The 15,418-nt window shown below is 46.4% G+C and overlaps 1 protein-coding gene across 1 annotated transcript in view; it reads left to right on the top strand.

Moving 5' to 3' along the window:
• LOC135920591 (uncharacterized) overlaps positions 1-15,418 on the top strand; it is a 47,845-nt gene that overhangs the window by 20,101 nt on the left and 12,326 nt on the right. The window contains exons 4-5 of the mRNA XM_065454910.2: positions 174-270; positions 4,624-4,749. Of these exons, the coding sequence (XP_065310982.2) occupies positions 174-270; positions 4,624-4,749 (223 nt within the window). The remainder of the gene's footprint in view (positions 1-173; positions 271-4,623; positions 4,750-15,418) is intronic.

The raw sequence follows: 15,418 nt of genomic DNA, 5'->3' as shown, positions 1-15,418 counted from the left end.
GATAAAGCTCAGTACAGTATACGCCTGACCACGTTTCTTACAGCCTGTTTCATTGCACTGTTATGGTAGATGTCTCCATCAATGTTAAACGCTTTATGTATAGTATTAACGTTATGTAACGAGGCAAACTGCTCTGCTCACGCCCATACCACTGGTTGTGTTGTCCTGCGTAGACATGGCCTTCAGCCTGCGCAACAAGTTCTACTGGCACACGGTTGAAGAGCGGACGGCTTTGCTCAGGGACTTCTTCAAGAAACTGGGGGTTCGCAGGTACGTCTCATGTGAGGCGGCGAGTGTTGGGCGCTCAGTTATGGCATTTTCAGGACACCTTGTATCGGTGGCGCCTTTCCCATTCTTCATCTCCTCTGGCGATCAAATTAAGCATGCAGATGTTCATAATTGATACTGTTTGTCGCTTTCTTTCTGAAAAGGAGTCGATTAAAATGACAAACTGCTTATCGCTAAAAGTGCTAGTCACTATGTGTATGGCATTTGTCGAGCTTCCCAGTTCCTAGCCTCTTGACGGAGCTAAGGTGGACACAGCTCTTTCTCAAAGCCAGAAATGCGAATACGGTAAATCGATTCTGGAGAAGGCCACGAGGTGGAGGAAAGTTCAAGAAAGGAAAAGATTTTCATCCACCCTACTGCAGCACGAGGCTCCAAGTGAAACCAATACAGGCTTCTTGGAGAGAAAGCTTTGCAGTTGAAGAAAAATTTATCCTGGTCCGGTATTGAAACCTGGGATGAGTGCTTTATCAAGGCGGTCGCTCTGCCATCTGAGCTTACCAGGAGACTAGCAGATTGCAGAGCCAGAGCGAATTAATTGGCAACTCAAAGCATTGGGACACGAACACTGGGGCGCAGAACTGATTTGCCATATTCAGTGTTTTAGTGCGTCAAATTGTTGATTAATTTGATCTGGTTCTGCGACCTGCTAGTCTGCTGGTAAGCTTGGACAGTAGAGTGGCTGCCTTGGTAAAGCACTAGTCCCTGGTTCAAATCCAGGATCAGGATGAATATTTTTCTCCAACTGCAAAACTTTGTTTCTGAGAAAACCATATGGTTGAATTGCTGTATCTTTGTGCTACAGTTGTGCGGAGGCCAATTTTTTCTTTCTAAAAATGTAAACTTGAGCTTGACACGGGAGATGTTTAATGGTTTTCACATTCTGCGGGAGATCGCTAGACCTTTTATTGTGACATCTATTCTGAAATATTTCTTTATGTCGTAGTGAGCTTCTCATTCAGTAAATTCATGAGGTGCAAGTATCACCTCAGTATATGTACCACTTTCAAAAAATTTTGAGACCACTTCACAGAGGTTCTCCTCTTTCATTCTTTACAGCAGAGGGCCTGTTAATGCACATTACCTGGATATTTTACCTGGATACATTACCTGGATAAGATACGCTTATAGGCATTTTGAAACATTATCTACATCAAGCTCCTCATCATGTTAAGCAGCTCACCTACAGTACATTCATACAACCCAAACTTGGATATGGATCCGTTTGGAGTATGCATATAAAACATAATGGAATAAAAATTAAATGCTTGAAACCGACCACAACTGTACAATCAAATTTATTAATTCCTCATACTCATATAACATTAGCATTTCATCTTTTAAAGCAATCCAACCTATGTATTGCATCCTGCTGCCATATCAGCAGCTTAATTCTGTTTAATTTTTAACTTGGTCAACTTATTTGTGCTTTGTATATGTTTCTCCCACCTGCAGGCTCGTATGTATTGCACAGGGCAAACACTGCTAATCCTTCACCCAACCTCATATTTGGTAACTTTTCCAGCCTCTTTGTCTTTATTTTTTAATGCTACAGACTGGAATGGCCTGCCCCATTATAATGCAGAAAATATCTGGCAGTCGGCGTTTGTAATTTAGATAAATATTCACTGCCTACCATAAAGAATTGTGACCTAGCCTTTATTTATGCCCTATGTGTACATTTTCATGTATGTTATTATTGTGAATTCTTGTGTTAAGCTTATGTGTGTATGTATGTGAATCCCACAACTTAGTCTTTATCAAAATACAAGTAAGGTGGAGATGTCAACCACATAGTGAATAAAAGAATCTTGGTGTGTCCAGGACTTAACTCAGGCTCTGCCAAGTGGGACACTACGAATATAATACCAGCTCTTGAAGCACTACATAGTTTGGCGCAGCTATACTTGTGATGTTGCTTCGAAAATATAGGGTGCGATGTGTAGCTTCACAGCAGGGGTCTCGGAAGCCCATGGCTGTGATTGCAAATCACACTGCTCTCCCCTAGGTGTCACTTCAGTGGTGGCTGAGGAGAAAAGGGCTAAAGCTGCAATTGTAATGATGGCTTTTGTAAATTCAGGGAATGTAAGGGTCGAAGCTTGGCTGGGTTGGTCTAACATGATTGCACAATGACATGGACAGCACTAGGCCACTGCTTTTGTTGCTGCCATCCTGTTCCGCACAAAGTCCAAATGCGAAGAAAATGAGTGGCCCGCACACTGCATGCTGGTGATGCATGCATCACGTGATGGGCTGTGGGTGTGAAGCCCAGTAGGATGGTAGCTTGATGTGCCCCGTTTCCTGCATACCCATTGTTAAAGGTTACGTGATCAAGCCTGCAGTGGCCTACAGCCAAGCATGGGATGCATCTATGCGCTCAATGGCTGATTGCATAATGCTCGGCCTTTAACATACACCATATGTTGAAGGCCATCTGCTATGATGGCCTTCAAAATATAGTGTATGTTGAAGGCCGAGCATTATGCAATCAGCCATTGAGCGCATAGATGCGTCCCATGCTTGGCTGTAGGCCACTGCAGGCTTGATCACGTAAATGGCTGATTGCATAATGCTCGGCCTTCAACATACACAATATTTTGAAGGCCATCTGCTGTGATGGCCTTCAACATTGAGTGAGGGCTCGTAGTCAGCAAGTGAGATCTGTTTATATTTTATGTGTACGCATGCTGCTATGCTTGCTTAGTTTGCACACAAATGTTCACTGAAATTTGTGTGGCCTCTAAAACTAGGAACCATACATTGTGTAAATTGTCTAATATTTTGCTATCACTATCAATGATTTGCGAAATAGTATTTGCATTAGCAGACACGGACATGAAAAATGGGTGCAGGACATGCGAAGAGCCACTGTGACTGGATCAAAGCTTTGTCTTATGGGTGAAACTGTCACTCTTTATGCTTTATCGCAATTCTGTAAACATTGCTAAAAAGGAATGTATGACGACACTTCATTCTCAGTCATATGTAAACACCTACAAAAAACACATAAAACCAAATCAGAACATCTCCTACGAGTAAGCAATTTTCCTCTTCTGGAGCTGTAATTGTGATGGAAAATAAGCTCTTGTTGCAAGTTTCAAGCATGGGCATTGTTTTGTGTGGCATTTAAGATGTGTCTGCAGTTTCATGTGGGTGATCTCTGTGGGTGATGTGCATGTTAAAGGTATGTACCGAAATGTCTGCAGAAAGTGTATGAAGTGGCCTATATGAAATGGAAGCACACCTGCATCTCAAATGTCAACAGGAGCCTCTATCAGGCCCCATGACTTTTAGCTCATATAGGTTTTTTTTCCAGCATCTGTGGCGACATGGAATAGACAGCCCCTCGAAATTTTTTCAATTGGATGACATTGTATATTGTGCTTGGTGTTTTGTCATCATTGCTGTATATGTAAGGTTCATTGCTTAATTGTTAGTGTTATGTCATCATTGGGGAAGCAAAGTTTAGACTTTATTAAAAGCAGTCATTTCTATTAGAAATTATTTGTATCATTTTTGTACAGCATATTGATCATTACTGTGCTGTTTATCATTACTGTGGTCGGAGTGGTTTGCTGCTTAATCGTTCCTTCTTACACAGTTGATAACGTGTTCTTTTTTTTGATTGCTGTAATAATTATTGCTCCAATACTCGTCCTGTGACCCACAACCACTAAGAGCCTGAGAAAGGCTGACACTATTGATAAAGAAACAAACAAATGAATAAATAAAGTACTTCAGGAAAATTACGCAGTGGGCTAGTTGGTTCGACATACTTAACATTGTTGCGCAGAGCGACAAAGAGACAGGACTTGAGCGAGAAAACACATGACACGTGTGCCTAGGTGTTGTGTGTTGTTTTCTCGCTCAAGTCCTCTCCCTTCACTCTACACAATAGCGTCAAGTAAATAAAGTACAAACTTCAAGTTGGAGCCGGGTTGACTATTGTTTGCTGCGGAAGAGAAATGTTGCAGCTTGCTCGGTCATCTTTCGTGCGGCTACATCAGGCTGTGCAGTGAGTAGCAGCGTAACGAATGAGTTGAAGTGATTGCCAAAACCGCGTCATGTCCTGCTTCCACGTGGCTGCCTCGTTCGTCAGGAAACACACACACCTCCTGGGATGCAATACTGAAGCTTCTTTTGGGTAAATTATTTAGGGTGCTTTGAGGCTTCCCAGTGTCTTTTCAGTGACCTTAAGCTAGAGGATCTTCATATAACGCAAAAAAGTGAGAAGTCGGAAATGTCATGTTTAATGTGCAAGGGAATTATAGTTGGTCGCTTGATTCAGCAGCCTTATCGCTTTTCACCGACACGTGTTCCTGAATTTCCTTGTTGCAGGATCGACACGCTAGTTTCCCACAGTGCATCCATCTACCCGAGCCTCCGGCTGCTTCTGGAGGACGGTGATTGCCCCAAGATCGACTCCCTGGTCCTGCTGGCACCAAACTCGCATGTTGCACCCAAGTCAGTGGGCCTACCTCCCTGCGTGCACTTCTCTCATAGTACTTCAGTCGTGTGACAGTACAAAAAGGAAAAGGAGCATAACGTGTCAGCTTAACTTTAACTGATTGGACTGTGTTTCATCTGTCCAGAGCACAGTGGCGAACTGAATAGGCACATGTTGCTTGTGTCGAGGACTCACAAAATGCTGCAGCTTAGGGAGCCCTATAGAGTTTTTTGCAATATTATCTAGATGGAAATGTGGTCTATGCAGATTTCCTAATGGGCAGTGTGCCATTATGGCACTGCCAAGACGTGGGTGTGTGAGGCTTGGTTTAAAACGGGACTTGGCCTAAAACCACGGCAGCGTAAGAATATTATGAGAGGTGTGTGAACGGTGCCCGCTCCAGCATACCGATTTTGCGTGTGCTTGAGGCAGTCTCTGTAAAATGGCGCATATCGTGTAGGAGCCACATGCGAATGAACACAGCGAAAGATGAAAGAGCGAACGCAGAGCGGGAGGTGGAAGACGTGAGCCACGATAGGTGGAGACCAATGAGAGCGGCCCCTTAGTGACGTGTGCGAGGGAAAGTGGTGTTATGTGGATCCACCCGACTGCTCGTTTCGTACGATCGTCTGCTCGTGCCACTCGCACTTGTTTGGTTGGTTCGGTCTCGTTCATGCTTGTTTCTATCATCATAGTGAGAAATAAATGGGCGATGTGCAAGAAACCGTGCAAAAGCAACACACGTATACCAGCGCAAAGCATAGAAGTGCTCGCAACTGCGTGCGATGAACGCAAACGATGATGTGATGCCAATGAGGCTTCACCCTTTAGAATGAGTTGGCGGCCCCTGAACATAAAGCGCCATCACTCGGTGGATGGCAGAAGCGCACGCAAGTTGTCAGCGTGCCCTCAGCATGGCGAGGCGCCGCCATTCGCACACCTCTCGTAATATTCTTACACCGTGCCTAACCCACAATCATGGCTGCACAGATAAAGATTTTTTAGAACAAAATATTCATGAAAGGTTTTCATTCACTCGTGTTACATCTTTCCATAATGTTTACTCACCTACAAGTGCATAAGCAAGTGAGGAAAAAACAGATTACAAGCTGTCACACAATGAGTGCACACCTTGACATATGCTCTCCAACTTTAGTGGCCCGCTAGAACATATTACATTTCGTATAGTTATACGTCCAAGCACAAGTTATCACAGTTGGATAAGAAATGCTCTTGTGTGATTGTATTAACGAAAAAACAGCTCTTTTCATGCAGTTTTAGCAGAAAGTGAACTATTGTGACAGACGGAAGGATGCTAGCCAGGCGTGGCTTCAACGTGTCGTACTCACCACATTTCATCATTCTCATGTAGACAACAGGATTGCAGTTCCAGTTTTCCCTCTAGGTAATATTGTGAGAAACTCTATCGGGAGCTGCACTAGCATTTACCAAGTGATTATAATCCTCATCTGCTTGGGCCGCGGCTACTCGCACAGTAAAAGGTGTGCAGATGCACGGCTTATGCTGTCTCCACTCGCCGTGTGCCGGAAGTTTTTTTCCAAAGTGCAAGAAATCCTATTTATATCAAGGTAACACATTATCAGTTGGCAGGCTTTAAATTTAAATCTTTTTTATGGATGATGTGTTGCTGAAACATTCCAAAGTTTTTTTAGCCTGAAAATTCAAACAAAAGTTTAGGTTTATAGTAATTAGGACAATTAGGGTTTCACGAACAACATGTCCTCTTCATCGCTGTCATTGTCACTTGAGGAAACATATCTCGTAATCACTATTGTAGTGCTCTGAACGCATGGGCATGTAAAAAAAGTACACGGACTCTTTGCACTGGTTTGCCATGTCAGAAAACAAAAAAAACACAAGCAACACTGACAGATAAGTCTTGTCACACCATCCTGTTGTTTAAGAACAAATCTAACCATAAAATTTTAGTCCAACCAACTTTTGTGCGGATGGCACAGATTCTCTACAGATGTATCATGTTAGTGAATTATCTCGGGAATTGCGGGCAGTGTGCGGAAAGTGTTACATGGTTGCCTTGGGTATGGACAGGGGTGTACATCGTTCCCCAGATGAGTGGACTCGAGCATGGCACTTTCATGACACCCCCTCAATATGGTGTGCCTAATAACCAGACCGTGGGTTTGGTTTGTAAAAACCCCGAGTTTAATTTTTTTAGGTATCTGATTCTTATGCTTGTGATATCACAGTTGCCGTGCCGAATGTCCGCTATTGGCCCAAATGTGGACAGTTCGTTAATAGGCGAAGTTATGCATATAGCAAAGAGAGTAGCTCCATGTACAGACAGTAAGCTATAAATGACTGCATGCAGTTTGCGTGCCATTGTCTGAGTAGTTCAACTAGGGAAAACAGGAATCTGGCAGTTGTACTGTTTCACACATAGCATAAAAAAAGAAAGGAGCCACACTGTTATTCGAATTATCTGCAGGGTTACTTGCCATGGCCTAAAGCGTTGTGACATTGGCTATTTAGTGAAACCCCAATAATTCGAAGTCCTTTAATTCGAATGGATGGATAATCTGAACCGCTCTGTTGGTCCCGATGAAGTCCTGTGTTTGAACAGAGAAGAAACTCTCACAAATTGAAACTCCAAGAACTATGCAACAGTTATTTTTAACAAAATTTCTCAATCCCATGGGCTGCTTTTTAGTCCAAAGGGGAAGGTGGATGCATCACTAGCTACCGTGAGGAAAGATGTGCGGGAAGCCAAGGCCTAACGGGAGCAAGAAGAGCCGTGATGAGCGCCCTCCTTTCCCATCCGGCTTAAAAGGAGCAGGAAGGAGACCGTACCAAATACGACACTCCCCCCTCATTCCCAGCATGCACTTTGATCACATTACCGCATGCCGTCTCCTGGCCCCCCCCTCTCTCTCTCTTAGCGTGCACTTGATCACATTACTGCGCGTTTGATCATGTCATCTCCAACATTGGGCACGTAGTAGGATGGTGCAGATCAAGCAACCATCCTTCTCGGCTCACCCTCCCACCTTCTCCCTCGCACCCACTGCAAAGGGCATGCGTGGTGTGATCTTATCACACTTGGAATTTGTAAAGAACCTAGGTGTCTGCCGGCACATGTCGTTGCATGCTGATGTAGGACAGATAAGACTTTCAAGGTGGGCCCAGTGACAGTTTTGGTTTTGTGTGCAGTACGGTACAATTGATTGGGTGCTATACTTAAAGGGGTCTCCTTGGTTCAAACTCTGTTTTATTCAAATAAATTTCCAGTCCCCTTGAACTTCGAATTAACAAGATGCTACTACTGTATAAGTGGTTCAATATTTCAAACTGTCATCTTTATATATGTTGTGGGGATGCGCGACTCTCACGCGTCCCCTGAGATCTTGTTTTCCCGCATTGCTCCATCTCCTGCAGTGCGGCTTCGCCGCGTGGCCTGGCGCCCGCAGCGGTCGGAGTGGTTGAAGCGCTGTACGAGAGATGGCGCGAGTGTTGTGCTGCGGCGGGGTTGCTTGGGCGCAAGGGAGAACATGCTTGCTCTTGAGCGGCGGGCCGGCGAGCGCGGCGGACGTCCCGCGCGTTCGTCAATCCATGCTTCTGCGAGACCATCTCGCGTAACCGCCTTCGAACGCGCCGCCGTTCACGTGACCGTACGCGCGAACGACCAGCCATCGGGATCCAGCATGGGGCGAACATATTCACTCGTTATCCGGTTGCCGCGGTTAGTCGGACTTCTAGATTTGTCGCGCGCCCATCGGCATGCTTTGTGGATAGCAACTCGGCTAGCAGGCATTGATCTATGAAAGGTGCAATAAATGTCCTTGTGATTGTTTGCACTACTGTGTTGTCGTTCCTTTGTCCCAAGAGCGGGTGTGAGAACCCCACATCTGGCTGCCCAACGTGGACCTCTTGGGGCATCGGACGGTAGTTTTAACAGTTTTGCTTCGTTCGAGACCTTTGTTTGAACCGAAGCGTAGGCCTAGCGTGGATTTTGATCGCTAGCGTCGGCGGCGTGCTTTCTTGAGCGAGGCGCGGTGGCTGTAGTGTGTTTGAACATGTCAACATGCTAAGCCTTTTCGCAAGTGTTTTTTTTTAATGACATTCGTTGGTACGAGAGCCACGTGGTCTGCATCCTGGGAGAGCGAGGCTTAGCGCCCGCGGAGCATTGGCAAGCCTGAAGCGAGTGAGTACGGAAGCCTCGTGGGTGGTCCGAATTTCTTATGTAAATAGCTTCTTCTATCCCTTTGACTCTGATGTCACGGCTCTGGGAGCCGGGTGACCGCGGGCCACGGGTGCCACTACAGGCTGACTGGTATTGCGGCCTGGCACCGGACGCTCCGACACCATCTGGGACGGTGGGCGCCGTCAACACGGATGCTGTGTGCACCATCCAGGTGAAAATTTTCAACTGGGAATGCAACTGGTTCCAGTTCAACTGGTTTATGGAACAATTCCCAGTTGGTCCCCACTGCAACTGGTCCCAGTTGATCCCCGTTGCAACTGGTCCCAGTTGGTTCCCATTGCAACTGGTCCCAGTTGGTCCACATTGCAACAGGTTCCAGTTCCTATCACAACTGGCATCGATTGTGCAATAGGGATAGTGAGCCATGGCCAGCAGGAACCACTGGTAAATTTTTACATACAAATGGGATTCAAGCTGGCCATAGCTTGTATGCTTTTTGTGTTTGCCATCGCGTGTCGCAAAGAACCAGCCTGTTCAGTGAACTTTATGCAGCCGAAGCAGCTGGGTGTTGAAATTTGACATTTATTAGAACACTTGAGCTTGTGTTTAGCGATGAAACGTCTTGAATGCTCCCTTGATGACCTTGCACACGTTTACACATTTCGAAACTCTTGCACATCACCATCTGAAAGAAATATTTATATGCATTCAGTAAAAAGGCAACCACTTCATACAAGCAATTCTACTTATACATCCTACAGACATGTGTATCAGTAGTGTATGCGCTTCTGTTGCACGTTAGGCAGAGCTACATGTGCGCGCCAGTATACGCTTAATACTTCTATGTGCTATTCAAAGCACAAGTCTTGCACGACACTGATTCGTATTGACACGTGAACTTTTCTCGGTTTTCTCGGTTTTACCACATAAGTTTATCGCTCTGCGCAAGACGCACCTGCATGGCTGTAACTTACTCGGATGTTATCGTTGATTCTATTTGTTGTGTATATATGTTAGCGCCTAACCTAGAGTAATCGGATTGTATGCGCGACACCAATTGTGTAGTACTTTCTGGAAGTAATGCGGGCACCATCGTCTACGCCGGAACCTTCGGCAAGTTACGTGAAAAAAAAAAAACCCGACGCGTTTGACTCGCAGATAATGGGGCTCAAAAACAAGCACCAAGCTCGCAAGCGTTGATGTGTACAAACGTCACGTAGTAGAACACTCGAGTCAACGACAATGTGCTGCAGTATTGACACATTTGTGATAAAGAACCACTTGCACTCGAAACATAAATAAGTTCAATATATAATTACCTCCAAATGGCAGAATCAAGAGCAGGGAAAAGTGCGCACGTCAATCCACACACGATGGGTCCACAAAGCCGCGTAGTGGGTGTTAAAAACAGGTGCCATCCGTTGGCCTGTAATCATGCCGTCTTCCAAAGGTGAAAATGTCCAACACTAATACTACTTAAATGAGGTTACGCAGGCAATGACACCACAGGTTCCTCTAAAAAAAATCTTCACAACTGTGCACGCCTCGCTCCATGCCTCGCTCGAATAGCTTGCTGTTAATATGGCTGCCGAATTTCTCCGCACGTTTCCACAGTTTCGTATTTGTGATGAAGTTTCTCGCTATTAATAAATATTACGCTATCTTGTGAGGTAACAATTTTATTTCACCTTTATTTGACATAATTTAAATTTATTGCTATGTCATTATTATTGTTTGAGCCATAGAGGTTTCAGCCGATCATGAGAAGATACGCAACTAACGTTTTTTTTTTTCAAAATGGCGGTTGTTGTGTCATGGTAGAGCACAGTCGGTGTAAGCATCTTAATATTCTTTCACCGTGTGGAAGAGTGTATCATGGATGCCATAGCTCTGGGGGCTGCGGAGCATTTTCTTTTCTTTTTTTTTCGTTTTCTTTGTCATAGGGAAGTAATCGCCGTGCTGTAAACACCAGTTGTTTCCACCAAATGCCAAACAGCTCACTAGCGCTTAGCTAGGCAACGACGTCAGCGGCACAAAGTTGGTGCAACATTACCATAACACCGCGGTGTCGGTCAGGCATGCAGCGGTAATGTCATGAGACGAACCAATGCCTCATTGGACAACTAAAGATTAGGGAAAACATTCACAAATTTAGTGCGCTGAAACTAAAGCACGCGTACGTGTCAAGGCAATGTGCTCCACATTTACGCAACAGTATCCTGCATGATTCAGTTAACCATACAAATAAATCTTGTGTAGGATAAAACCCATTTCTAATGTCGCACTCGTTGCAGCATTATATCGCTTAACTCAACTTTTTTATGTTAACAGTTGTACGAGTACAGGTCCCAACTACTTCTAGTTGCTACTGTACAACTCGTCCAAGTTCCAGTTGGAATCCAAATGGAACCACTTGCTTCCAGTACAGCTGGTTCAGGTTCCAGTTGTATCCCAACTGGGACCATTTCCTTCCAGTACAACTCGTAATGGTTCCAGTTGCATTCCAGTTGCATCCCAACTAGGACCATTTGCTTCCAGTACAACTGGAGATGGTTCCAGTTGGGTCCCAACTGGAACCAGTTGCAGTTGGATCCCAACTGGAACCAGTTGCATCCCAGTTGGTTTCTAACTGGGACCAGTTGACCTGTAACTGGGACCAGTTGGTTTCCTACTGGAACCAGTTGGTCCCAGTCAATACCAGTTGGAACCAGTTGGATTCCAGTTGAATATTTTCACCTGGGAAGCGGGGTAGGACCACCTCACAGAGCTGACGTCCCCTCGCAGCTGCCTGTTTTGTGCCCATTTTGGGTGTTGTTTTTTGGATGCCAGTTGTCAGGATAGCGACGCTTTAGGCCTAAGGCTTTACGAAGCTGCCTGTCGCACGTGGAGGGACACAACCTGAGGGACCGTGGCGTTGAGGCGTTGCACTTAGCTTCCCTCATTCAAGTTAGCCTCGCACGAATTGAAATCACTCGTTCGACTCAAGGAAGCGAGCTTCGTTCACGTGAACTTAGCATCTGAGTAGCTGCCCGATCTTTTGCTAGCCGAGTTGAACATCGTACCACGTGGGCGATGCGCATGCAGACTTCGTCTCCCTTGCACTACGTTAGTGTTTGCTGAGTGTGTTGAGTGTACGCAGCGTGAGTGGAGTCACGCCTGGTTTGCTGTCACCTGCACATCGTCTGCGCTGCTGCCGCGGACTACGATCGAGCCACCTCGAGCGATGGTGATGCTGTGGCCAGTTCGGCGCAGCGGCTTCGGCGGCCGCCTGTATCCAGTTCGAAACCCTCGGCGGCGGAGAAAAGAGCCGGAGGTCATCGACAGCTACCGCGGCTCTCGCCAGCAGGGCACGTCGGCGCGAGCGACGCTTGCTCGTGCCGGCTACTGCGTCGCCGTTTCTGGACTCCTGGCCTGCAATCGTGCCGTCGAGTCTGCAGAGCTGCTGCTGTGACCAGCGGACGCCGGCGGTGTACCCAGGGACAATGTCGGCTCGCATGCTATGGACAGCATGTGGACATTTCCTCGGCGCGGCCACTGTTGCATGTACCATCTTGTTCGTGAAGCACGGGTTGATGTTAGACCGTGCAACATGTTTCGCCGGAATATGTAGTGATTTAAGGGTGGGGGGATGTAAGGATGCGCGACTCTCACGCGTTCCCCTGAGATCTTGTTTTCCCGCATGGCTCCATCTCCTGCAGTGCGGCTTCGCCGCGTGGCCTGGCGCCCGCGGCGGTCGGAGTGGTTGAAGCGCAGTACGAGAGATGGCGCGAGTGTTGCGCTGCGGCGGGGTTGCTTGGGCGCAAGGGAGAACACGCTTGCTCTTGGGCGGCGGGCCGGCGAACGCGGCGGACGTCCCGCGCGTGCGTCGATCCATGCTTCTGCGAGACCGTCTCGCGTGGCCGCCTTCGAACGCGCCACCGTTCGCGTGACCGTACGCGCGAACGATCAGCCGTTGAAATCCAGCATGGGGCGAAAATATTCGCTCGTTATCCGGTCGCCGCGGTTAGTCGGACTTCTAGATTTGTCGCGCGCCCATCGGCATGTTTTGTGGATAGCAACTCGGCTAGCAGGCATTGATCTATGAAAGGTGCAATAAATGCTCTTGTGATTGTTTGCACTACTGTGTTTTCCTTCCTTTGTCCGAAGAGTGGGTGTGAGAACCCCACAATGTGTAGTGGGGCAGAGTTAAAAACTTAGATCTTCAGGACAGAAAGGTGTTTCTCGGAGCAGCTTTCTCGCATAACCAATAGGTTTTCAATGCCAAAACAAGGAAATTTTCCACAGGGCCGCAGGTGATGTTAATGGTTGGTACCATTGAATGTCAGATATGGCTAGGCTTTAAATGCAATGCAACATTGTCTGGTGCTTATACGGTATTTTCGCGACTCTAAGTACCCCCCGATTATAAGCACCCCCCTCTATTTTCGTGAGAAAATTGGGAAAAAAGTTTGCATGCGAATCTAAGCACCCCCCTGTTTACTAGGAAGAGCATGTAGCCAAGGCCGCCAAGTGCGCTTGCTAACTCTTGTCATCGAGCCAGAGCAGTCGGAGTCCCGAGGTGGCATAGCGTCTGCGGCTCGAGTATGCCATACAGCCGGACTGTACGGCTGTACGGCGAAAGCTGCAGAAAGCGTCCCCATCAACCATGGCAAAATGAATTTCGGACGTGTGGAAGCGGGTCCAAGTGGACGTTGTGGTTAAATCTTAAGTGCTCGAAATAAAATGAAAATCGCAAACCACTTCGATGGAACGGAAGACGACCTGCTGTGGGATACCGAGAGCAGCGGTTCAAGCGGTGCAACGAACTCGAGTGGCAGTGATAGTAACTGAGCATCCGACAGAAGCAGTGGGTTCACTTTCTGCACCGATTTTTCTTTTGAATGTTTGCAAAATAAAATGTTATTTCTCGCACCTGTATCGTCATGGCGTCACAGTGAAAAAAGGGAGGGGGGATCATTCTAGATTTTTGAATCTAAGCACCCCCCCTCACTTTGGGCATCGTGATCGTGGAAAAAAGGGGGTTCGTAGAATCGAGTAAGCACGGTAGTAAGAAAATCCTGCACTGGTGGTAGTAGTAGTAGTAGTAGTAGAAAACGCTATTTGTTGTTTTGTAATGAAGTCAAAGAGGGTGGAGCCCTCAGTCCAGGGCCCCATTTGCTGCTGCTATCCAGGTGGCCCGGTCAATAAGGTACCACTGGTGGTCCTAGGCTGTGCAGGAAAGAGTGGCTTTCCATTGGGATGGGGAGGTGTTAGGTACTCTAGGAAGGCCGGGTGGTTTGGAGCATTCCCATGTAGAATGGTGAAGGTTTGAGTGTCCTTCACAGAAGGGACATTTGTCAGGGTACTGGGTAGGGTAAAAAGTGTGGCGGAAAGCAAGGCTGGGGAACGTATTAGTTTGGAGCTGGCGCCAAGCGGCTGCATGTGCACGGTTTAGTTTCACGTGTTGTGCAGGGAACATTTTACGTGATAGTCTGTAGTATTGTAGTATATGCCTGTATGCAAGTCGTATCTTTTACACCTTGTCTGGGTTGGCCTAGCCTTCCACCGGCACCCGGAGTATGAGGCCTCGAGCTGTCGCATGAACACGCTCATTGTCAGGAAGAGATGCATGCTAAGGTGCCCAAATTAGGTGAACTAGTGGGATGTGTTGGTTCTTCTGTAGCAGTTTATGAGCCATTGGGGAAATCCAGTTTTGCATGTAATTTCGGCATGCATGCTGGGAATCTGTATGAATATATATTATCTGGGTATTGAGCGCTGATGGTGGGGGCTCTGGTACATTCTTCAGCTGCCGTGCAGTTGTCAGTGCGTATTGTGGCTAATTATACTGCTTTGGTCCTTCCAGTCAGTCACTGATACCACTTCAGCTGTAATGTCAGGCTAGCACGCGGCATCTGTATAGAACGTGTTGAGGTCATTGCCATAGGCTTGGTGCAGTGCCATGTGCTAGATATACTGTTTATTGTGTTGATAGGCACCATCCAGTCATCTTTGACTCCTATTGTTGACACACAGGCGGTAGTCCACCTGTGTGTCATTAGGAACCTGCCTTGAGGAACCTGCCTAGCACTAGTTCCTCAAGTTCACTACTGATACAATGTGGTCTATATTGTAAAGCGCAGCTGTGCCTGAGCCAAGTGGTGCTCTGTGCCTCTGCTATGTTTTTCTTGCTGCTTCTTTCCCCTTTATTTACTTTGGTTTGTTTTATTTTTTTTGTATGTTCCTTATTCACTGCTGTTTATTTTTTATATTTGGAATAGCCAAAGCTTCGGTGACCTATCTTCCCATGGTAATATCACTTAATAAACAACAATTACGTATGTTCAAAACCATAGAAGTAAGCTTTGAGCAGAGGAAGAAATAGTCTTGGTTTTCAATTCATCCTATGCAAACCAGTTTATTTCAAATTTGTAACAAGTGGTAAATAGAGGCTTTAAAGACAGAGACTAGACAGAGTATCTTTAATAATACAAAAAGACATGACACAAGGCTGGAGAACACCACAG

Source organism: Dermacentor albipictus, chromosome 3 (assembly GCF_038994185.2).
Source record: "Dermacentor albipictus isolate Rhodes 1998 colony chromosome 3, USDA_Dalb.pri_finalv2, whole genome shotgun sequence".
NCBI classification, from domain to species: Eukaryota; Metazoa; Arthropoda; class Arachnida; order Ixodida; family Ixodidae; genus Dermacentor; species Dermacentor albipictus.
Note: the sequence above shows the minus strand (reverse complement) of the source record. Positions and strands in the feature narration are given on the sequence as shown.